Source organism: Microcebus murinus, chromosome 29 (genome assembly GCF_040939455.1).
Source record: "Microcebus murinus isolate Inina chromosome 29, M.murinus_Inina_mat1.0, whole genome shotgun sequence".
NCBI classification, from domain to species: domain Eukaryota; kingdom Metazoa; phylum Chordata; class Mammalia; order Primates; family Cheirogaleidae; genus Microcebus; species Microcebus murinus.
The window spans coordinates 15,047,805-15,073,153 of NC_134132.1; the positions used below are offsets into that span (position 1 = coordinate 15,047,805).

The 25,349-nt window shown below is 44.6% G+C and overlaps 1 protein-coding gene across 1 annotated transcript in view; it reads right to left on the minus strand.

Annotated features, from left to right (window-relative positions):
- Positions 1 to 25,349, minus strand: part of CFAP299 (cilia and flagella associated protein 299) — a 164,915-nt gene that overhangs the window by 10,213 nt on the left and 129,353 nt on the right. The window contains exon 4 of the mRNA XM_075998675.1: positions 13,970 to 14,112. Coding sequence (XP_075854790.1) covers positions 13,970 to 14,112 — 143 coding nt within the window. The remainder of the gene's footprint in view (positions 1 to 13,969; positions 14,113 to 25,349) is intronic.

Here is a 25,349-nt window from a genome sequence, read left to right on the forward strand (position 1 = left end):
AAATCAGCCCTAGCAATGGATGTGGCTATGAAAATCAGCCCTGGTGGTGGGTGTGGCTATGAAAATCAGCCCTGGTGATGGGCGTGGCTATGAAAATCAGCCCTGGTGATGGGCGTGGCTATGAAAACCAGCCCTAGTGATGGGCGTGGCCATGAAAATCAGCCTCAGTGATGGGCGTGGCCATGAAAATCAGCCCCAGTGATGGGCGTGGCTATGAAAATCAGCCCCAGTGATGGGCGTGGCCATCAAAATCAGCCCCAGTGACGGGTGTGGCTGCCCAGCGCATCTGCACTAACCCAAATGCCGCAGTGCACGTGATGCCTTCATGATCAGTGATCAGTCTCCCCGGCCCCTCCCGCCTCTGGTCTGCCTCCCTTCTCAACCATCCACCCCTGGCAGTCACCATTCCCCTAAAAATGTGGCGTCATGTCCTATACCCTGCGTAAAATACTTCCCCAGCACCCGGGGCTTTCTGGACACACGCGCTCTCTGTAGCTTGGCACTCAGACTCCTCAAAACCTGGAAGCTTTATGATTTTTCGTGCTGACCTACCAGGACATATTCTTATAACTTATAACTTGTAAGAATTATCGAACCCGAAATTCCGCTTCTAGGAATGACAAAGACACAGGTGCACAAAAGACTCATCCTGGGACTATTTGTAAGATTCCCAGATCGCTTGAGGTCAGGAGTTCGAGACCGGCCTGAGCAAGAGCGAGATCCCGTGTCTACTAAAAATAGAAAGGAATTAATTGGCCAACTAAAAATATATAGAAAAAAATGAGCCGGGCGCGGTGGCGCATGCCTGTAGTCCCAGCTACTCGGGAGGAGGCTGAGGCAGGAGGATCGCTGGAGCCCAGGAGTCTGAGGTTGCTGTGAGCGAGGCTGACGCCACGGCACTCACTCTAGCCCGGGCAACAAGAGTGAGACTCTGTCTCAAAAAACGAAACGAAACGAAACAAAATGAAACGAAACGAAACAAAAAGAAAAGAAAAGGAAGAAAAGAAAAGAAAGGAAAAGAAAAGAGAAAAGAAAAGAAAAGAAAGGAAAAGAGAAAAGAAAAGAAAAGAAAGGAAAAGAAAAGAGAAAAGAAAAGAAAACTAGGACAACATAAGACATTGACATTTAAGGTGAATAAATCAAAGAAATCGTATTTGATTGGCATCTTAAGAGCATTTACAAAAAATGTTTCCAAAAGCACAGAGCTAATGAGATAGCAAGTAGCACTGAGTCAAACCATAAATTTAATCCTACTCGTAGTTCTAACTATGCCATCAATCCGGGTAGGCGGTTCCATCATTTCATACACCAAACGTTTGTACATCTACCCAAGAAAGCATATGAAAGTAGGTGATTTCTACCATCCCCTGGAATATTCTAATTCACGCCTCTGTCTAATTAACTTAGAGTAGCATTATCGAATGCTTTGGAAATTGCAGAGAACGGACAACGGTGACATGTCCCCGGGCAGTTGTCTGTTATCATGAAACGAGCAGAGAATAACAACCGGTTCTGTTTCGAGAGCCTATTTTTTGCTGTATGAAAGTATTTCCTCAAAATACAAAAGGCTCAGATTTCTTTTCTTTTTTTTTTTTTAAGAAATGAGCCACGACAGGAAATGAAAGCTATTAACCTGGCAACCGCCGGTGCTAACCACGGAACCACTTTCAGCCTTGTTTAGGTGAAGGTGAGCCAAGATTCTGGTAAAGAACACGGGCTGGACTCCCCTCAAACACAACAGCCTCCCGTGAGGCTTCCCTTACTTGTCTTAAGTTACTGCACGGAAGAATAGCTCCCCTCGCATCATTGTTACGATGTTTTAAATTCCTTTTCAAATCCAGAAGCCAAAAGGCACTCAGAACCCAAACTAGAGAAAATATCATTACTTTTCCTTTGACTAACGTAAGATAGATCTGGGCACAGAATTTTGAGCAGCGATGTATTTGAAAAACGACCGGACTCATGGGGACTGACCATGCCTTTTTTTTTTATTTTTTTTATTTTATTTTTTTATTTATTTATTTATTTATTTTGAGACAGAGTCTCGCTTTGTTGCCCAGGCTAGAGTGAGTGCCGTGGCGTGAGCCTCGCTCACAGCAACCTCAAACTCCTGGGCTCAAGCGATCCTCCTGCCTCAGCCTCCCGAGTAGCTGGGACTACAGGCATGCGCCACCATGCCCGGCTAATTTTTTCTATATATATTAGTTGGCCAATTAATTTCTTTCTATTTATAGTAGAGACAGGGTCTCGCTCTTGCTCAGGCTGGTTTCGAACTCCTGACCTCGAGCAATCCGCCCGTCTCGGCCTCCCAGAGAGCTAGGATTACAGGCATGAGCCACCACGCCCGGCCTTTTTTATTTTTATTTATTTATTTTTCTTTCCAGATTTATGTTCCTTGCCCAGATCTGCAATCTGTGAAATAGCATGTTTATCTTTCAGTCGCCTTCGAGGGGACATTTGTATTTGGGAAACGCCACCTTTATCATGAAACAAAAGTCTAAAACGTACTCGTCTCCCCTTTAAAAGCTGTTTGTTTTTTTTTTCTTTTTCTTGCCCATCGCTTTGGTGCAAGTCCGGTTAGAAATCTTGGAGCCCTCTGTGACTTTTCCCTTTCCGACCCTCGCCGTTTCTCACCCTGCTGCTTTCCCCTCCCAATAATTTCTTCCTTCCAGACAGACGTGGCTCACAGGGCTCCCTCTGCCCGCGGCCCCTCTTCCAGCCTCTAGGCGCCACGCCCGGAAGGCAGGGCTTGTCCAGATGATTCGATGGCTGAGGATTCTCTGACTGCAGCCCCGGTGTTAGTTTTGCTGGTGGAGGCAGTTTAACATCCTGAAGAGGCACCCAATCTGACCTCTCTTTTGCAATTTTCATTGCAATCTAGCTTTTTTCTTTTTTCTTTTTTTTTTTTTTGCAATTTCAGGAAACTATGAGAGTGCAAACATTTTGGTTACACTTTACGTCTTTGCTTCACCCAAGCGAGGGTCAGAGGCATGCCCTTCCCCTCCACAATGCTCGCCACATCCCTCAGGTGAGGGTCTACACCGCCCCCAATCCCCGAATCCCTGGAGAAGATTACCGCCGTGTGACCGCCGCAGTATTGATCGGTCAGGGCCAATTTGGTGGCGAGGGCACGTGGAGCCCATTCTTCTTCCCATCTTGTGTGGCCTCACTTCGGATAACGGGCTCCGAGCTCAACCCAGGAAAATATGAGCGGTGCTAGATCACTGTCGTTTCTTAGAAACTGAGTCATATTCCATGGCGAGCACACACCGAATTTTAATCATCCACTCATGGATGGACGGGCACTTGTGTTGTTTCCGCGTCCTTGCAATGGTGAATTGTGTGGAAGGCAAAAGAAAGCAGCTCTCTGTTGGGCACTAGCATGTGATTATTATTATTTTTTGAGTGTGTGTGAGTGTGTGTGTATATATGTATAAAACAATAAAACACTAACACAACGCCCTGTATCTACTATCTTATTTACTCAGCAAAAATAATTTATTCTCTGATCAGAAGAGTTATGATAAAATCAAACTGGGGCAAAAAAGTAGTCTAACAACTTCTGTTTTTTTTACTCATGGTACAAAAGTATTTAATAAGCAACACATTGAACAACTTGTTTAAAATTAAAATTTGCCTCAAGAAGTCTGCATTTATAAAAAAACCAATGTTGTCTTTTTTAAAATATTTTTTTGATGTTTGATCTTTTTTTTTTTTTTTTTTTTTGAGACAGAGTCTCACTCTGTTCCCCAGGCTAGAGTGAGTGCCGTGGCGTCAGCCTCGCTCACAGCAACCTCAGACTCCTGGGCTCAAGCGATCCTCCTGCCTCAGCCTCCTCCCGAGTAGCTGGGACTACAGGCATGCGCCACCACGCCCGGCTCATTTTTTTGTTTCATTTTTTCTTAGCTGACTGGTGAATTTTTTCTATTTTTAGTAGAGACGGGGTCTTGCTCTTGCTCAGGCTGGTTTCGAACTCCTGACCTCAATCGATCCTCCGGCCTTGCTGTGTTGCTGTGAGCGAGGCACTCACTCTAGCCCAGGCAACAAAGCAAGACTCTATCTCAAAAAACAAACAAACAAAAAAAAAAAAACACAAAACAACAACAACAAAAAAAGAGTCCCCTGATCAGATTTTTTAAAAAAAGAAAAAAGATACTGGAAACAAAAAAAAAAAAAAAAAGGAGCCATTCTCTGCCACAAATGTAGGGTGGATTTGAATTCCTGTCCTAGGCCCTGAGAAAGAAAAGTCTCTTGATTATACATTCTGCCACTTCTCCTGCCTTAGGAAAAGTGTTCAAACCCTTCTCGCGTAAGAAATATCGCTTCCGAGCCTCTTTCAGTGAGAAACAGAGAGGGGCGTCTGACCCAACCGGGAAAAAAAAAAAATTACAGCTTTCACCGTTTAAAAAAGCGCCAGTCTTCAACACTGAGCCGTTTCTTCACCGAGCCGTAGATGCACACACACACGCCTAAAAGAGGGGTGTCGTTTTAGAAATGGGGAGATCAGAGCACGAGGAGAGAGGCTAAGCCAAGAGTCACTTGGCTGACTTGGGAAGGATTCAACTGGCAAGCCTCGAAGGAGGAAAAATGGAAACTGTTCTAAGAATCTAAAAGATCTAATTTAGGGAGTTCTCTTTGGAAATCTCGGGCTTAATAACCTTCTAGCCATCTTCAGTTTGTATCAGTAATTATTAAATACGTAGTCTGGAAATCTGTTATTCTAGACAAGGAAATAAGACGAAGCGGCGTGGTGACCCAATTTCGGTTGGTTTTAAAGTTCCAAGTGTATAAAGAGGCAGTCCTGCATACCGTGTTTCCCCGAAAATGAGACAGGGTCTCATATTTATTTTTCCTCCAGAAGACACCCTAGGGCTTATTTTCAGGGGATGTGTTATTTTTTTTAAGCACGGTACAACCATCTACATCGATTCAAATACAGTGAAGGCGTCTTCTTCTGGGACATCATCCTCACTCTCCAGACCCCGAATCCCATCCTGAATGTCTTGCGACTCTGTTTCCTTTAGAGCCACCGGCCCCGATCTCTCCTGTCGGGCACTAGAGCTCTCACGGGGCGGATGAGAAGGGCTGCTCGTGTTCTTTCCCGCTCCGCGACCACACGCATGGGTTGTGCAGATGCGCTGCGCAGCCACGCCCGTCACTAGGGCTGGTTTTCATAGCCACGCCCATCACTAGGGCTGATTTTCATAGCCACGCCCCTCACCAGGGCTGATTTTCATAGCCACGCCCCTCACTAGGGCTGATTTTCATAGCCACGCCCATCACTAGGGCTGATTTTCATAGCCACGCCCATCACTAGGGCTGATTTTCATAGCCACGCCCATCACTAGGGCTGATTTTCATAGCCACGCCCACCGCCAGGGCTGATTTTTTTTCATAGCCACGCCCACCACTAGGGCTGATTTTCGGGGTAGGGCTTCTATTGCGCCCGTGCTCAGACATCCTGCTGGGGCTTGTTTCACGGGTGGGTCTTGTTTTGGGTGAAACTCTGTACCTTTGGCAATTCCTAAGGGTTGTGAGGAATCTTAAAAGTGACAAAGTGAAATGCCAGACATGCCTCTAAAAAAAGACTTTTGCTACTTTGGATGACACAAGAGAAAGTGACTGCTGCTCATTTTTTCCCACAGAAGGTCCCAGAATGTTTAATAAGATTTAGTTCCCTGACTACACCGCCTGTCTTGGTCACTTGTCTTGGTCACTCTGCAGTGGCCACCCTGCCTCGTCACTGTCCCTTAAACAGACTGCTGTGGCCCTAGGCCACCCAGCCTTCCTCCCTGGTCTCTCTGTCCAGCTCACTTCCTCACGGTCTCCGATCAAACATCAGCGTATCGGGATAATGATGTCTTATCTATGGTCATCGTAGTTACAGTGACAACCAGATACACCCACTTTCTTCCTTCCTTTCTCTCTGTAGCACTTGTCTTTCTCTAGCATTTTACATAAATGGGTAGATGCCGAATACTAAATACCGTGTTTCCCTGAAAACAAGCCCCAGCAGGATGTCTAAGCACGTGCGAAATAGAAGCCCTACCCCGAAAATCAGCCCTAGTGGTGGGCGTGGCTATGAAAATCAGCCCTAGTGGTGGGCGTGGCCATGAAAATCAGCCCTAGTGGTGGGCGTGGCTATGAAAATCAGCCTAGTGACAGGCATAGCTATGGAAATCAGCCCTAGTGGTGGGCGTGGCTATGGAAATCAGCCCCAGTGATGGGCGTGGCTATGAAAATCAGCCCTAGTGATGGGCGTGGCCATGAAAATCAGCTCTGGTGATGGGCGTGGCTATGAAAATCAGCCCTAGTGACGGGCGTGGCTATGAAAATCAGCCCTAGTGACGGGCGTGGCTGCGCAGCGCATCTGCACAACCCATGCGTGTGGTCGTGGAGCGGGAAAGAACACGAGCAGCCCTTCTCATCCGCCCCGTGAGAGCTCTAGTGCTCGACAGGAGAGATCGGGGCCGGTGGCTCTAAAGGAAACAGAGTCGCAAGACATTCGGGATGGGATTCGGGGTCTGGCGAGTGAGGATGATGTTCCAGAAGAAGACAACTTCACTCTATTTGAATCAATGCAGATGGTTGTACCGTACTTAAAAAAATATAACACATCCCCTGAAAATAAGCCCTAGGGTTCATCTTGAGGAAAAATAAATATAAGTCCCTGTTTTATTTGCGGGGAAACACAGTATAAGTAAACACATACACATATATATATATCTGTGTTAATATGCATACATACACACATACACAGCTGGATACACAGGTATCTCTGCTATTGTTTATTTTCTGCCTCCCATTGCTTGAACATAAAACTCCATGAGAAAATGCTGACTTTATTTTGGTAACTGTTCTATCATCTGTGGCTAGAACTCGGCACACTGAAGGTATTCGGTAAGGAGGCATTCACCTATTAAATGAATCCTCACTGGACTTTTTGTGTTAGCTCTTCGTCAGTTAGAGCCCCAAGAAATAACGGAGGAAGCACAAGCGTTTGCCAACCCGCCCAAACCTCCAACGCCATGGTTTGTTCCTGTGTTGAGTTCCAAGAAAAATATGACGATATCACGTTATAAGTGATATGAAGGGAAAGATGTGGCCCAAATGGTACGGAGTTGCATTGCTAAGCTCAGCCCAGGGAGCTGAAGCATCTGGAAAAAGGGGAAGCCACGCTTGAACCGTGTTCTTGTAGAAGAGTTCTTCGCCAGGTAGAGAACAGGGGGTACAGGTGCTTCTGGTACAAGGGCGTAAGAGAGCGTGATGGGTCTGAGAAACCGTGAGCAGTCCTTCGCGATTTAAAGCACAGGGCACGTGGAGAGGGAGGCAGACACGCGGAATAAGCCCGGGAAAGCTAATGGAAACTTTTCACCGAACGCCGGAAGGTCCTGATTGTCTCCGAATCGTGAAAATTATTCGTCGTTCGATGTCCGATGGGATTTGATTTTACCCAATGCTAACCTAGGCTCCTGAAGTTTGAGACGGTTTCTCCAACGTGGAGGGCGGGATTTCTGGAGCCAGTAAAAAAAAAAAATCAGGGTGAGGAGAGGGCAGTAAGACGTCCGTCTGTGTTGAGTTCAATCCCAAAATACTTCCCGGAACATTCCAATGGGAAGTGTTCTCGGTAGACGCGGATTTGGTCCACGTGCTTTTATTCTCCAGTGTTCTCTGCGCCTCAACTCAGCCATGGTCAAGGGGAAAAAAAAATCACGGATGATATATAATTGTAGTCATTAATTAGAAAAGTTGTAATCGCTCTTGTTCATCACCCAGGTTAAGTTGGTATTGGAGGGAGTTAGTATTAAGAATACTAACTTATATACTTAATACTAAACTATTAGAATTAAGTATCACTTAATACTAAGTATTAGTACTCAGCAATACCAAGTAATATTAGTGCTACCAAGTAATATTGGTACTACCAAGTAATATTGGTACTTAGTGATGCTATGTAATATTAGTACTCAGTAATACGAAGCAACATTAGTACTTAGTAATACTAATTAAGAATGCTAATAGTATTAAGTTATACTTACTATTAAAATAAATGCTAAGTATATATTAAGTTTATACTTAATAACAAAGTTAGTATTAAGAATACAATGAGGTAAAGCAAAACAAAGAGAGTTGAGTCATAAAGCATCGGCCCTTTCGTCCTTAAGCAAACTAATCCATCCCCTCTCCTCGTTTGTGGGATTTGGACTTAAGCATTTCCAGATTTTTAGATTCCTTTATGACCACCATATTCGTACGGCTCCCCAAATTACAAACGTCGTACGTTTGAGCGAATTCTTGTGTAATACATCATCTTCCTAAGAATAGGAACTCAGAGAGCTGCTACCCGGACACAGGTGTGTGCCCCGAAGCATAATCCACCTTAGTTTTTTCATTCTATGGTGGCCACAGGCAGGGAATCTAAAGAAGGATGATCATGGTATGTCCCTGCTTGCTTTGTTCGCCCAGCCGAGACGGGCATCGCCAGAGCTCAGACAGAGAAGTGGCAGGAAGGTGGAGATGTTTATTTAACACCCTCAAGTCTCTTCTCACCACATACAAAAAAAAAATTTATCTTTTTTTCTTTTTATTTTCATGAAGATAATGGGCTTGGAAATTTGCGGGAAGACCTGAGAAACTAAAAAACCTCTGATTAATCTCAGTAAAGTGACTATGAGTTCCAGACAGTAAGCCAAGGCAATTTTGTTTTTTGAGTCTTGTGCACAGTGGAATTTGCACACTGCAAGTTGTCATCTCTGCTCTATAACTTTAACTCTAAGTCCCGTGATAACAAAATACCGTCCTTTCTTGTAATTTAAGACACGAAATGAAAATAACTCTGAAAAGCAAGGTTAATTTGCGACTGGTCTGTTTCCTTTTAAAATGCAGAGTTTTAAAGGAGAAATAAATAAATAGGTCTACGTGAATGCACACAAATGCTAGCTTATACTAGTTTAGATACTACAAAAAAAATTTTTTTTTTTTTTGCTTAGACAAGGAAAATATATGCCTTTAGAGGAAAGATCCGGCAATTCTCCTTTAAGGGGTCAAACTGAGCATCACTGAAAATGGGACAATTTGACACCAGGTGCTTCCTGTTACGGTGAGATATATAATTGCCCATCAGTGGAGAAATTCTTGTCTAAAAGAAATATTTACACTGAATACAGTCAAGCCTTTGGAATGATCTCCCAATTTAAAAAAAAATATATATATATAGATATAATAGAAATAAGTCAAACGTTGCCACTAGAAAACAATTGGACTAGTCCAGAATGAGAACCCATCTAAAAGACAACCGGCCCTGTCTCTTTAAAAGGTCAAAAAATAAAAATAAAAAAAAAGTTTTTAAAAATTGAGGAAGTGTGGGGAGGAAGCCAAGAGACATAAGCAATGCGATTATTGTACATCGATCAGGTGATCAGATCTAAAACTGGCTATAAAACACACTTTGGGAACATTTAAGGAAACCTTGATTCTGAGCTAGGCGTTGCACGACAGCAGACAATAATTATCCATTTTCTCATGCAGGGTAATGCTGACGTTACGTAGGAGAATGTGCTTATCCTTAGGAGATGCAGGTGGAATATTTAGAGGGGGGAAAAATCTATAAAGCTGCTTTAAAATGGAAAACACAACCCTACAGACAAACCACCCCCCCACACACCCCAATATACTTGAGATGTGAAGTCAACTTAGACAAACGTCAGCAACTGTTTAGTCTACGTCGTGACTGTGTCGGTCTTCATTGCACCGCTCTGAATTTTTCCCAAACCCTAAAGCTTTCTATAAATAAAAAAGTCAGGAGAGTTGCGCAGAAAATTCGATGCACTTAGCGCCACTGAATCCCCCACTTAACACGGTTAAAACGGTACCTTTTATTGTCGCGTCGGTTTTACTGAAATTTTTAAAAAGCCGGAGGAACTCTTACACGAAGAGTGACCCTGCCTTAGCCGCAGCTGGCGCTGTCCATAAACCGGAGGTTGTGCCAGATCTCTAATTATCCACTTAGGGTTTACACAGACCCATAATCTCCAAGGAAGCACATTCTGGGCGATTCTAAGATAGAGGCTGCCACAGGGCTCCTCTGTAATTCCGACTTTTCCTTCCAAAGCAATGGTACAAACAAGAGTCTAAAAGAAATTCTATCGTTGGATGATGCAGGCAGATATCTCAGCAAGAATCTGGTAGGGACTGTTCGTCCTGGTGTATCTGGGTTTAATTTAGGACGGTGGATAGACAGCTTTGGGGGACCTCTTTTTCCATTTTCGAGTTTTCCACGGCAGATGGCTCTTAGTATTTAGTTTTTTGGGTTTTTTTTTGCAGGGGGGGGGTGAGGAGAAGCTAACGTGAGTTAAGTCTCGGAAAAAAATAAATAAATTTATCTGCAGAAGAATTCCAAGTAGATATTACGAAAATTACGTGAACCGCACAGCTCGGAGGATGTGCACAGATGCTAAAACTGTCCCGGGACATAGCTGAGGTCCAGCAAGCCGGGGACGATTTTTCCCGAAAGACGTTTTAGGCTGAAGCCATAATTATAGGCCACACTTTTGGGGTCTGTTTGGAGCTTTTCCGCACACAGAGCTGCGGGACGCCGAAATTCTTAACTCGCGGGGACTGAAAATGAAAGGCTGGTCGGGTACAAAGAAGGGCTGGGCCCTGCCAAACCCGGTGCCCCGGAGGAAGTGGCCAGGGTGGGGTACGGGACGGCCCAAATACCCCAGCCCTAACCTTGGAGACAGCCAGGGTGCTCAGAGCCCTGCTCAAGGCCCTGCAAAAACAACCCCAAATTAGGTCTCGTGGAGTGAGACACACACCTGCAAAGGAAATATACAACCTGACAGAAGCCAGACCAAAATTGGCCTCTTTGCATAGAATAATGCATTGACCAAAAAAAAAAAGAAAGAAAAAGAAAAAGAAAAGGAAAAGAAATAGTGGCAACCGATCTCTGTCTGGCCTTGGATCTCTGGTTGAGCACGTGTGTGTCTCTCTGTGCAACTTTGAGGACGCCAATGCATGCCTCTAGGGTGCAGGTGCATCAGAGGTAAAAATGCAAAAGAGGTCCCTGACCCAGAAGGTTGTTACAAAAAGCGAGTGAAATCGCACATAACGTGATTCGCTTACGAGAAGATAACGTTTCCCTCCACGCAGAATAAAACAGCATGCCAAAAGGTAAGGCAATAGGAATAGAGCCTTTATGAAACCTTTAACTTTAAAATGTTAGCTTCAGTTCCGAATCAGACTGAGCATGGAACTACATATGCCAAAGGGCTGCCAGGTACCAGCTCAGGCCCTTTCTCGGTGCCGGTCTTGGAAACCGAGAACAGCTCTCGCCAGACACCAACCCTGCTTGGCCCCTTGATCTTGGACTTCAATCACAACCTCCAAAATGAGTCTCTGTTGTTTACAAATGACCCAGCCTATGGCATTTTGCTATATAGCCTCACAAAGGAACGAAGCCCAAAAACTTGCATATGGAAACCTTGAGGATCGTGTTAAAATGCCAATTCCGAAGCAGGGCCTGGAGTAGAACCTGAGACTTCTTTTTTTTTTTTTTTGAGACAGAGTCTCGCTGTGTTGCCCCGGCTAGAGTGAGTGCCGTGGCGTCAGCCTCGCTCACAGCAACCTCCAACTCCTGGGCTCAAGCGATCCTCCTGCCTCAGCCTCCTCCCGAGTAGCTGGGACTACAGGCATGCGCCGCCACGCCCGGCTCATTTTTTTCTATATATATTAGTTGGCCAATTAATTTCTTTCTATTTATAGTAGAGACGGGGGTCTCGCTCTTGCTCAGGCTGGTCTTGAACTCCTGACCTCGAGCGATCCTCCCGCCTCGGCCTCCCAGAGCGCTGGGATGACAGGCGTGAGCCTCTGAGCCCGGCCAAACCTGAGACTTCTTACTGGCTCACGGGCCAAACTGTAAAGCGAGGTGCCGGGTGGTTGTGACCAGTCTCCTTCAATCTGTCTGCTTTTCCACCCGAAGCATCTCTGCCCCTCTCTTCCAAAGTCAGCAAATACGATGGCCTGCTGAAGGGAACAAACCGACACCCTCACGATTAGTCGCCACGTCGAATCTTAGAAAAGCACGGGTAACTTTAAAAATAGGCGAGATTTTTTTATATATATATCATTTTTTATATATATCATTTTATATATATCTTTTTTATATATATATCGTTTGCAGAAGCGCTGTGTCCATTGGCTGCCCTTTGTCTCCTTTTAAGCTTGAGAAACTGCCAATACGTTGCCAGAATACTTTCATAAGCTTGCACTTAAGCACGGGATAAGTGCTCATGACTCTAACTTCAGGGGGTTTGGAACGCCGAGCGTTTTAATAAAACAGACGGCGGGAAATCTGACGGTAATACCTTCCCAAGCGTTAGTGTTTCAGGCCATCCTCTGGCCAAGGGTATGAATATTGCATGGGAGCTCTAAAGAGAAGCACAAAGAGAAACCCTTCATTTCCTCCTGGCCATCCTGGCTGGGAGATGAGCAGAGCTGTACGGGCAGACCTGGGATCTCTGCTCCACAAGTACGAGCGTTTTGGAGTTGAGCAGCGGGTCAGGATGTTTAAGAACATCCCGACCTTTCTCACCACCGTGTGTCCTGCGAGCTTTGGCAAGCGGTTTTTACGCTTTATTTTCTCCTCTCTCCAAGGGTGAGAATAACGCTTGCTGTGCCTACCTCCCGAAGTTGTCGGAGAAGAGTGTGCAGGAACTTGGTAAGCTATATACACCACGCTATGCACTTACAAATCATGCAATAATTAATTACGTTGAGGAGAAGGTACTGAATCTTGGAAACGGAGTCAAGACGGAAACTGAACAGAAAAGATGACCAAGTTCTCAGGCCCTTTCCCCTGCTGCGCTTCATGACAGCAGGCCTGTGTTACCACGTTTGCATTTTCCGCTGCAAAAAATGCAAGACAGGGTTCTCATCGCAGAATGACAACGTTTCTAGGCCGGGCGCGGTGGCTCACGCCTGTCATCCCAGCACTCTGGGAGGCCGAGGCGGGAGGATTGCTAGAGGTCAGGAGTTCGAGACCAGCCTGAGCAAGAGCGAGACCCCTGTCTCTACTAAAAATAGAAAGAAATTAATTGGCCAACTAAAAATGTATAGAAAAAATGAGCCGGGCATGGTGGCGCATGCCTGTAGTCCCAGCTACTCGGGTGGGAGGCTGAGGCAGGAGGATCGCTTGAGCCCAGGAGTCTGAGGTTGCTGTGAGCGAGGCTGACGCCACGGCACTCACTCTAGCCTGGGCGACAGAGCGAGACTATGTCTCAAAAAAAAAAAAAAGAATAACGGGTGTGAAGGAATCCTAAACAGCACAGAGAGGAGGGAAACGAGAGAGGGAGCTGGTCAGGGGCCAGCACTTGGGCTGGTGGCCAAAGAGAAGGGGGTGGACACCTTGCTGGACAACCCACTTTTGGGGACGTCTACGCAGACCAAGTCCCGAGGGGTCCGGGAGCCTCAGGAGGGTGACAATTTCAGGCTCTGCTTATCATTTAAAAGGAATGCGACCCGAGAATGTATTTATCTCGCCTCTCAAGAATCTCCTTTCTCGGGCTGTTAAAAGAAAAATAAAGTACCTGGGCCACTTCCCCGTCTCTGGCATTTACGTCCAATCCCCAATCAGTTTTAGGACATTCCCGCTAGATAGGCATTGCTAGCATTTTAGGCACCGTGTAGACCAGGCGTCCCCAAACTACGGCCCCCGAGGGCCACAATGCGGCCCGCCTAGGACATTTATCCGGCCCCGCCGCTGGGTGTTTTTGTCCCCACCGCTGCCTGTCCTGCTTAGCAGCCGACGCGTCCCGGGCCCGCAGTGCGCACTCTCCAACGGTCTGGGGGACGGTGACCTGGCCCACCCCTCTGCTTAAAAAGTTTGAGGACCCCTGGTGTGTAGACCACAGAATAAAAACGCCCCCGTCCCCTGCCCCTAAGGGCGTGAGAATTCCGCGTCAGCGCTCACCTGAGATCGGTGGTCCTCGGGAGGATCCTGCTCTTCCCGCTGAAGTAGACTTCGAAGTCCTCTATCTTCAGCCTGTGGGCGTAGTCGATGTACCCCGAGATCTCCTGCCCGTGAGAATTCCTGTCCCGGATGAAGATCACGGACTGGCGGCACGGAAGAGACAGAGAATGGAGAGAGCGAATGGAGAGAGGTCGCTTGAGCCAATTGCATGCAGCAATCAAAGCGACAATCAGCTGCTGAGGTTTGCAGACCCACCCCCCAAGTGCTCAGGAGGTACAACTGATTTCTCCTCCAACAGGCAAAGAAATTCAGCAAAAGCTAAGCGAGCATGCATGCAACAACGTGCATCCACAGTGATTTCTGTCTAGCAGTCTCAGTAAACAACTCCCACAGAGTTCTTTGTGAGGCTGGACGTTATTTTAAGTACTTGGAGCAGAGTGATTTATTGCTTTCCCTTCCATCCTATTGTCTTCTTTTTTTTTTTTTATTAGATAACCTTTTTATTTGTTTTTTGTTTGCTTTTTGTTATTGTTGTATTTCTGTTATTGTGTCTTTGTTATTTTGTTATATTGTATTTTGTTATTTTGTATTTTTGTTATTGTTATTATTGTTTGTTTGTTTTTTATTTGTTGTTTGTTTTCTGAGACAGAGTCTCACTCTGTTGCCCAGGCTGGAGTGAGTGCCGTGGCGTCAGCCTCGCTCACAGCAACCTCCGACTCCTGGGCTCAAGCGATCCTCCTGCCTCAGCCTCTCGAGTGGTTGGGACTACAGGCATGCGCCACCACACCCAGATAGTTTTTTCTATACGTATTAGTTGGCCAATTAATTTCTTTCTATTTATAGTAGAGACGGGGGTCTCGCTCTTGCTCAGGCTGGTCTTCAACTCCTGACCTTGAGCAATCCGCCCGCCTCGGCCTCCCAGAGTGCTAGGATGACAGGAGTGAGCCACCACGCCCGGCCTAGATAAGTTTCTTATTTCAGCATATTATGGGGGTACACATTTTAAGGTCATGTATATTGCCCTTGCCCCCTCTCCCACTTCAAGTCAGAGCCTCAAGCGTGCCCATCCCCCAGACGGTGCACGTCTCACTCGTCGTGTCTGTCTACACCCGTCCCCTCCTCCCCTCCCACCTGCCCGACACCCGACAGATGTCACTCCTGTGTGTCCACTTAGGTGCTGATCCGTCAACACCAGTTTGCTGGTGAGCGCACGTGGTGCTTGTGTTTCCATTCTTGGGACGCTTCCCTTAGTAGGATGGGCTCCAGCTCCAGCCAGGAACACACGAGAGGTGCTGGGTCACCGTTGTTTCTCAGAGCTGAGTAGTGCTCCGTGGTGTACACAGACCACGTTTTATTAATCCACTCGTGCATGGGTGGGCACTTGGGTTGTTTCCACATCTCTGCGATTGTGAACTGTGCTGCCATGAAAACATTCGAGTGCAGGTGTCTTTTTTGCAGAGTGTCCTCTGTTCTTTCGGGTAGGTGCCCAGTCGTGGGATTGCTGGATCCGATGGTAGATCCACTTGTGTCGCTATATGGAGACCCTATTGTCTTTTCTGCCATAATTTTTAGTTTGCAGTAGGGCTCCTGCTCCTGTTAGAATCTAATGCCGCCAAAGCTGACCTGACACCAGGCGGAGCTCTGGCGGTGGCATGAGTGATGGGAACGGCCCTAAACACAGATGAAGCTTCACCAGCTTGCTGGCCGCTCACCTCCTGCCGTGTGGCCGGCCGGGTTCCCGACAGCCCACAAACCGCTCAGTCTAGAGATTCCAGTCTTTACCCCTTCTCTTTTCACCCACGTAGCTGCATGCCAAAGCAGTATTGATTTCTCCACGCTCCTAGCCATTTAACTTTTCCGGTCTGTGCGGCACGATTTCCAGACAAAGAGGAACTCAAAGAGACTTCTTGACGGAGACTGTCACGCCGCAGAGCAATAACTGGCCCTGCTGCTCGTGCTTGCATGGGGGCGTGAGCTATAGCTGTCAATCTTTCACGGGCACGTCTAAAAGTGCATGGCATTGGGCCGGGCGCGGTGGCTCACGCCTGTCATCCTAACACTCTGGGAGGCCGAGGCGGGCGGATTGCTCGAAGTCAGGAGTTCGAAACCAGCCTGAGCAAGAGCGAGACCCCGTCTCTACTATAAATAGAAAGAAATTAATTGGCCGACTAATATATATAGAAAAAAAAAATCAGCCGGGCATGGTGGCGCATGCCTGTAGTCCCAGCTACTCGGGAGGAGGCTGAGGCAGGAGGATCGCTTGAGCCCAGGAGTCTGAGGTTGCTGTGAGCGAGGCTGACCCACGGCACTCACTCGAGCCTGGGCAACAAAAGCGAGACTCTGTCTCAAAAAAAAAAAAAAAAAAAGTGCATGGCATCTTCTCACCACCACGCCTGCTCCTGATGCTATAAGCAAGTCCAAATGGGATAGAGAGGGGGCAAAACAAACAGGTTCAAAATAAGTCTTTCGAAATGGAATTCTACTAACAGAAAGAGAAAAATTCCTCTGTGTGTGTGTGTGTGTGTGTCTGTCTGTCCCTCTAACCAACAGATAGAACAGCCTTATTTTCCCAGAAGAATGCCAGATGATATTGCAACTGACCTTCCTGCCAAAATAAAATAAAATAAAATACAATTCTGGATAAAGTCTCAAATAACTTATAAAATGCACTGATGCCTTGGCAAGGAAAAGGAATACTCGGAGTCCAAAAACTAAGTGGAAGCAGAACGCAGAGAGGAAAGCAGAACCTTGAAAGTCATCTTCGACCTACAAACACTTGGCCAGCCTCAGGGAATGTGAGCCAGGATTTGGAGACTTTGTGGGGTGAGGGGGAAGGGGTAAAAAACTCCAGCTTTTCAGATACAGGGGCTAATAGGACTGATGGCCTCAATTTGAAGCTGGGAAATAAAAAAAAAAAAGAATGGTCCAGGTGTGGTGGCTCACGCCTGTCATCCTAGCACTCTGGGAGGCCGAGGTGGGAGGATCGCTCAAGGTCAGGAGTTCGAGACCAGCCTGAGCAAGAGTGAGACCCCCCCGTCCCCGTCTCTAATAAAAAATAGAAATAAATTAATTGGCCAGCTAAAAATATACAGAAAAAAAGAGCCGGGCGTGGTGGCGCATGCCTGTAGTCCCAGCTACTCAGGAGGGAGGCTGAGGCAGGAGGATCGCTTGAGCCCAGGAGTTGGAGGTTGCTGTGAGCGAGGCTGACGCCACGGCACTCACTCTAGCCCGGGAGACAGAGTGAGACTCTGTCTCAAATAATGATAATAGTAGCTTCACTTGATCCAGAAAAAATAAGATTATACCAGAATTGTACATCCAGAGAAAATTTTTTCCAGTGAGCAAAATATAGACATTCTTAGACCAAAAAGAAAAAAAAAAAAAACAAGAGGGATTTTTAACAACAGACTCTTGATCAGAGAAATTACGCAGGACATATTTCAGGCAAAAGGAAGTGATGCTAGGCAGAAAGTTAAAAAAAAAAAAAACGAAAAGTAGAATGATAATCAAAGAAAGTAGTTAAGTACATAGGTAAATGGAGACAAATGTTGACTGTATAAAACAATAAAATAACAGGTGCTCAAATAAAAAAAAAAAAACAACGTTTGCAGTAAGCATGTCTGTTTGGAAGGAGTGATGAGAGTTAAATTGTCGGGATGCCCTTGAATTTTCCAGAAGAACAGCAAGGCCCACAGACCCAGATTCAAGTGCTCGCTCTACCACCCACTTGCTGTGCAGTGGTACTGGTAAGTTAGTTCGACTTTTTTTTTTTTTTTGAGACAGAGTCTCGCTTTCTTGCCCAGGCTAGAGTGAGTGCCGTGGTGTCAGCCTCGCTCACAGCAACCTCCAACTCCTGGGCTCAAGCCATCCTCCTGCCTCAGCCTCCCGAGTAGCTGGGACTACAGGCACGAGCCACCACGCCTGGCTGATTTTTATATTATATATGTTAGTTGGCCAATTAATTTCTTTCTATTTTTGTGGTAGAGACGGGGTCTCGCTCAGGCTGGTTTTGAACTCCTGACCTTGAGCAATCCGCCCGCCTCGGCCTCCCAGAGTGCTGGGATTACAGGCGTGAGCCACCGCGAGCCCGGCTAGTTAGACTTTTTAAGATTTAGTTTCTTTCCTCCCTTATAAAATGGGTATAGCAACACCAGGGCTGGTGCATGAATTAACTAACTAAATATTTTTTTTTGCTGATAAGTACCTATCTAGAGCACACGGTGAACTCTAGATAAATAGTAGCCATCACTTTAAAAAAAATGTTTACTATTATTGTTTCTATTGCATTTTTATTTTTAGTATGCAAAAAAAAAGAGTTTTATCAGTTTCTTAGAGATAAGGAAATGGAATAATCATTATCAGAATGCCATCACCTACGTGATTATAGTTATGTTTATTTTTATTTATTTATTTAGTTTTTGAGACAGAGTCTCGCTCTGTTGCCCGGGCTAGAGTGAGTGCCGTGGTGTCAGCCTCGCTCACAGCAACCTCCGACTCCTGGGCTTCAGCGATCCTCCTGTCTCAGCCTCCCCAGTAGCTGGGACTACAGGCATGCGCCACCACGCCCGGCTAATTTTTTGTATGTATTTTTAGTTGTCCAATGAATTTCTTTCTATTTTTAGTGGAGACAGGGTCTCGCTCTTGCTCAGGCTGGTCTCGAACTCCTGACCTTGAGCGATCCTCCCGCCTCGGCCTCCCAGAGTGCTGGGATGACAGGCGTGAGCCACCGCGCCCGGCCTACAGTTAATGTTTAGATGGCAGTACATTGTTCAATTCCTTCGTCGAGTTTAGTCATTCTCAGTTAAAACTTTGGACGTATTTTAAAATTTGAAATAATTTCTTTATAGCTATTCATATAAACACACAAGATGGACCTAATTGGCAATAAAGCAACTATGATTCTGGCGTCCAGAAAGGGCAGAATAGGTCAAGAAGCCCCTTGAAGCATTAGGTTTATTTTGGCCCGAATTTGACATATTTCTGTAACCGAAAGCTGTGTTATTCAGAGTCCTCTATAGATTTAAGAATAATTGAAAACATTATAAATAACTGTCTAGGTTTGCCCAATAACTTTTTTTTTTTTTGTCTTGCGTTAAACGACAGCTTTATTGAAGTCTAGTCTATCAACAGAAAACTTACCCCAAGGTTTAAGCATGCAACTCACTGGTTTTTGGTAAATGTATAGAGTTGCACAGCGCAGCCCAGTTTTAGAATATTTTCATCACCCCCAAGAGACCCTTTGTGACCATTTGCAGATATCCCTGCTCCCACCCTCAGCCCCAGGCAACCACTAAAATCTCTTTTCTGTCTCTATAGATTGCCTTCTCTGCATTTCTCATATAAACGGAATCATACACTACGTGGTCTTTTTCATTCTAATAACATTTTTTTATCGCAGCTAATTTCCCCAAAGACACACGAAAACTATATTTTATATATTAAAGGTTGTTGGTTTTTTTTTTTTAAAAAAAATGATGATGTTATGTTTATAAAAGAAAATCTTCCAAAATACACATTTCCTTTAATGAGGCTCTTTAATCCTCTCCAGAACAAATCAAGGTATAATTCGCAAAAAGCAGTAAATGAATCAAATGGCATTCAGTTGAAGCTATGAATGCTAATCTACATTTTCTAGCTCCCTAAAGCAGAAAACACTAGTTTGGTGGTTTTTTTTTTTTGTTTTTAACCATTAAAAAACCAAAACAAAACAAAAGTACAAGGACAGGTAACTGAGAAATATCGACATACATTTATTCCTGATTTTGAAGTGAGAACCCAAAACACCAAGGAGCGCGTGGAATCTGAGATTTTTCTGAGATAGCCTGACCTCAAAAGGTCAAAAGACTGAAAAGCTGAAAAGACTCCCTGGACTATATGCAGTTAGGCCCTCACGACCTCTCTCGTGTGTTGGAAAAAGATTATTTAAAGTACAACGTAGACCATTTTTTTGTTTGTTTGTTTTTGAGACAGAGTCTCGCTTTGTTGCTCAGGCTAGAGGGAGTGCCGTGGCATCAGCCTCGCTCACAGCAACCTCCAACTCCTGGGCTCAAGCGATCCTCCTGCCTCAGCCTCCCGAGTAGCTGGGACTACAGGCATGCGCCACCATGCCCAGCTAATTTTTTATATATATATCAGTTGGCCAATTAATTTCTTTCTATTTATAGTAGAGACGGGGTCTCGCTCTTGCTCAGGCTGGTTTTGAACTCCTGACCTTGAGCAATCCGCCCGCCTCGGCCTCCCAAGAGCTAGGATTACAGGCGTGAGCCACAGCGCCCGGCCTTGGAAGGGACTTTTAATCTCCTAGAATTTTAAGACTCTGGAATAACCCGTAGGAATCATTAATTGTAGGGAGTCTTCTTTCTGTTCCAGAAGAGCAATGATTTTGCAATCGAGGCCAATTTCTCTGGGGACCGGCGCTTGTTTTTCCTGGCATCTCAGAAAGCCTGCCATTACAAATTTCTTCGAGACAAGCAATTTTCTGAAATTTGGATGCTGATAGTTATTTTTGCCTTCTATTTGCATTCTATTTTTGCATTCTATTTTTGCATTCTATTCTGTTTTTGTCCTCTTAATTGCAGTGAGCTACATATATTGTCACCACTCACACACGATTCACACCGGGTTATCTTTAAAGACAGTTCTTGGTCTTTCCTGATTGGGGGGGGGCTTAGATTTAGAGTAAGCACACTTTTGTTTCCACACCCCCAGTGGCCAAAGCGGGTTGCAGGTCAGCCTAGACTCGAGACGTAAGGAACAGGGCCGGGCGCGGCGGGTCACGCCTGTCATCCTGGCACTCTGGGAGGCGGAGGCGGGAGGATCGCTCAAGCTCAGGAGTTCGAAACCGGCCTGAGCGAGACCCTGTCCCTACTAAAAATAGAAAGAAACTAATTGACCAACTAATAACATATATATGTACAAAAAAATTAGCCGGGCGTGGTGGCTCATGCCTGTAGTCCCAGCTACTCGGGAGGAGGCTGAGGCGGGAGGATCGCTTGAGCCCAGGAGTCTGAGGTTGCTGTGAGCGAGGCTGACGCCATGGCACTCACTCTAGCCTGGGCAACAAAGTGAGACTCTGTCTCAAAAAAAAAAAAAAAAAAAAAGACGTAAGTCATGGTGACTTCTTCTCTTGAGGGGAGGAGCCGCCCAATGCCACTGGAGGGGGCATGGATAAAAGACCAGGTGAATAACTGTGGCCATTTTGCAATCTATAGTGATTTACCATAAAGAATTAAGAGTTGTGCATGTAGCTGGCTTGTCTATTCTGCAACCACTTGGGGATTTGATTTCTGAAGGGAAATCACCGATTTTTTATTTCTTATTCCCCAGTTTATAAAAGATATTTGAAATTGCATGTTTGAAATGGTTTTGTTTTACATTACCAGTGAGGGCAGTGATATTAAGACTATCCGGTTTCATCATGAGTATCTAAAATGTCCTGGGAGTTTTAGCAGATGAAAATAACGAGAGAAAATATATACAAGCCTTAAGTGCTGGAAAGGAGAAAATAGAAATGATCGTATCTGTATGTAAGCTGGGAATTCACTAAGAAGATTTGGGACAGTGGAAATGAAAAACTTCCAAGATAACTCAATAAATTGACTCGATACAAAATATCTATGCAAAAAACCAGATTGGTTTCATATCTGTATATAAACTGGTAATTCACTAAGAAGATTCAAGACAGTGGAAACGAAAAACTTCCAAGATAACTCAATAAATTGACTTGATACAAAATATCTATGCAAAAAAACAGATTGGTTTCATATCTGTACATAAACTGGTAATTCACTAAGAAGATTCAAGACAGTGGAAATGAAAAACTTCCAAGATAACTCAATAAATTGACTCGATACAAAATACCTATGCAAACAAAAAATAGACTGGTCTTACGCTAGTAATAACTCATTAGCTATTATGTACGCGACCTTTATTTGCATTGTGTTTTTATTAAAATTATAATATTTTACCAAGCATTTTATGTAAAAACACGTTTTGAAAAAAAAGTAGAAAAAAACGAAATGAAGAGACCACATCGCTGAAGAAAAGCCATAAAATAAATGTGTTGGTATTCTAAGCAAAATACAAATGGGGTGATTTTCAATTACTTAAAAAATTTTACCTTTGAAGAGTAACTGCTTAAGAATATCTAAGATGGATAAACAGTAGAACTTGCATTATTAGGTGAAATAAAGCTACAACAATTAAATGGTATATCCCGGATGCCGTGCTAGCTGGATAGATCAACGGAAAGTAACTTGAGAACCACACCCATGTTGTGCGCGTATACCATAGTGCTTTCCTCTACAGTGACATATTCTGCATTTTCTAAATTCTCTACAATGAACATCTAGCCATTCTTTGCACATTCCCCACAATCCTGTCTTCACGCACAGCTTTTTGACCCCCATCTCTTACTGTTTCTAAGCTCACGTACTCAACCCAAGAGTTCTTTCAGCTATTCGGAGCCACTGATCCATTAACCCCAATATCTCACTCTTATATGATCCTCTTTATCTTCTCACTCTTATTTTTCTTTATCGGGCTTTTTAGATTTCATGGCGGAGCATCATAGCGGTTCATTTGCCTAGCACTTCAGAGTCCTTGCACGCACCCTTCCATCGTACTCACTGAAAAAGTTCCGACACTGTTGCAGCCCAGATTTCCGTGTATTCTGTTTTTGCATTGGCTTAGAAAAGAGAGCCACCACGATTGACCTCACTAAAAAGGGGCCACCATAAACTCACCTGGATCCATAAATAGTAATCCATAGTATGCCCTTCCTTTCTCCCACATTCCTAAATTATTTTTTTTTTATATCTTCTCTCTCATCAAATTTTCAACAGGCTTTCTCACACTCAGTTATTCCCTCTTTGAAAATAGAAGCAATCAGAAGAGAATCAATCACTTCATCTCCCTCCCGTCCAATCCATGTGTCCACCGGTTTCTAGATGTGTGTTCTTCCTTCCATCCTGTTGTAAGGCCTTTAATAGCAAAGCTTCTATCCAAGGAGAGCCTGTCCTTTTGTGCATTTGACCACACTTCCTCTGTTGTTACACTGATTTGTTACATTGCTACATTGTCACACCATTATAAACTTGCTGCATTGTTGCTGATTTGCTACATTGTTGCTGATTTGCTACATTGTTCCTGATTTGTTACAGTGTTCCTTATTTGTTACATTGAACTTTTTTTTTTTGCTTTCTGCAAGGCCATTACTACCTTGTTTCCCTGAAAATAAGACCTACCCATAAAATAAGCCCCAGCAGGATGTCTAAGCACGTGAGAAATAGAAGCCCTACACCGAAAATCAGCCCTAGTGGCGGGCGTGGCTATGAAAATCAGCCCTAGTGGTGGGCGTGGCTATGAAAATCAGCCCTGGTGGTGGGCGTGGCTAGGAAAAACAGCCCTAGTTGTGGGCGTGGTTATGAAAATCAGCCCTGGTGGTGGGCGTGGTTATGAAAATCAGCCCTAGTGGTGGGCGTGGTTATGAAAATCAGCCCTAGTCGTGGGCATGGCTATGAAAATCAGCCCTAGTGGTGGGCGTGGCTATGAAAATCAGCCCTAGTGACGGGCGTGGCTGCGCAGCGCATCTGCACAACCCATGCGTGTGATCCCGGAGCGGGAAAGAACACGAGCAGCCCTTCTCATCCGCCCCGTGAGAGCTCTAGTGCTCGACAGGAGAGATCGGGGCCGGTGGCTCTAAAGGAAACAGAGTCGCAAGACATTCAAGATGGGATTCGGGGTCTGGAGAGTGAGGATGATGTTCCAGAAGAAGACGACTTCACTCTATTTGAATCAATGCAGATGGTTGTACCGTACTTAGAAAAAAAAAAAACACATCCCCTGAAAATAAGCCCTAGGGCGTCTTCTTGAGGAAAAATAAATATTAAGACCCTGTCGTATTTTCGTGGAAACACGGCATTGACACATACACACGCTGCAACATCCACTATTTGAAAAAGATACAGCCAGTTACAGTTGCCAGTTTCTGCTTCTCTTCACAGCAGAAGACTAAAGTTATCTCTTTGGTCGTCACACTTAGTCTCTCTCCTGCAGCACTCAGCTAAGACAGCTTTGCCTCTTGCACCTACTCTTCTGTGTCTCCAAATTCTATGGTCAATTTTAATTTTTTTTAATTTTTAATTTTTTGAACTCTCAGAAGCACTTTGACATCGTCATTAACCTTCTCTTCTGCGCAACACTTTCTTCGTCTGGCTTTGGGGACAGCACTCATTAAATATATAAATAAATACCATGTATATCATATATAAATATATATAAATAAATACCATATATATCATGGTATTTTTTTTTCCCTGCTTCCTCTGTCTCTTCTTTATTGTCAGCTGTTCTTCATCCTGACCTCCGAATGATGTTGGAGTTCTCCCGGCCTCAGCCCTCATCTTTTCCCCATCTGCCCTCACTCACTGGTTAATCTCATCTAGTCCCATGAAATTAGTCCTCACTCTTTCATGAATTTCAGACTTGTGTGTGCGTATTATTTTATTTTATTTTTCTCTTCTTGGAGGTCTCATAGTCATCTCAAGCTTAAGACGTCTGTCCTAAGACTTTTCATTTCACGTCTGCCCCACCTTGATGGAATTGTCTCCTCTCTGCGAAACTGGCAGCACCCTTTACCTAATTCCTCGGGGCCCCAAACCTTGCTGTTCTGCTGGATTCCCCGGTTCCGTCAAATCTGACATTCTTTCCCATCCCCGAGGACAGGTTCTGTTGCCTCAGCTTTCAGCCCGCGTGGCGTGGCCCCTGCATCTCTCCCTGACCTTCAGCCGCAACTGTCTCCTTCCCCGACTCACTCTACTCCAGCCAGGACCTGCCTCTGGGCACATGGTTTCTGCCTAGCGCCCTTCCTGTGCCTCAGTTTCTCTGCCAAAAATGGCCCCTCCCAGCCACTTGCAGGCTTGGCCTCTCATTTCATGTGGGTTTCCACTAACCTTTCACCCCTTCCCGACGTCTCTTCTTGACCTCTCCCACTGAGATAGCACCCACGTCCCAGGTGTGGCCTCTTGGCCCGGTTTTATTTTTCTTCACATATATATATATATAGATATATATATATATATATATATAGTATTATATATATATATAGTATTTATTTATATATATTTATATATGATATATATGGTATTTATTTATATATATTTATATATGATATACATGGTATTTATTTATATATTTATATATTATATATGGTGTTTATTTTTATATATTTATATATGATGTATATATGGTATTTATTTATATATATTTATATATGATATATATATCTGGTATTTTTATATATATGTTTATATATGATATATGTATCTGGTATTTATTTATATATATTTATATATGATATATAACTGGTATTTATTTATAT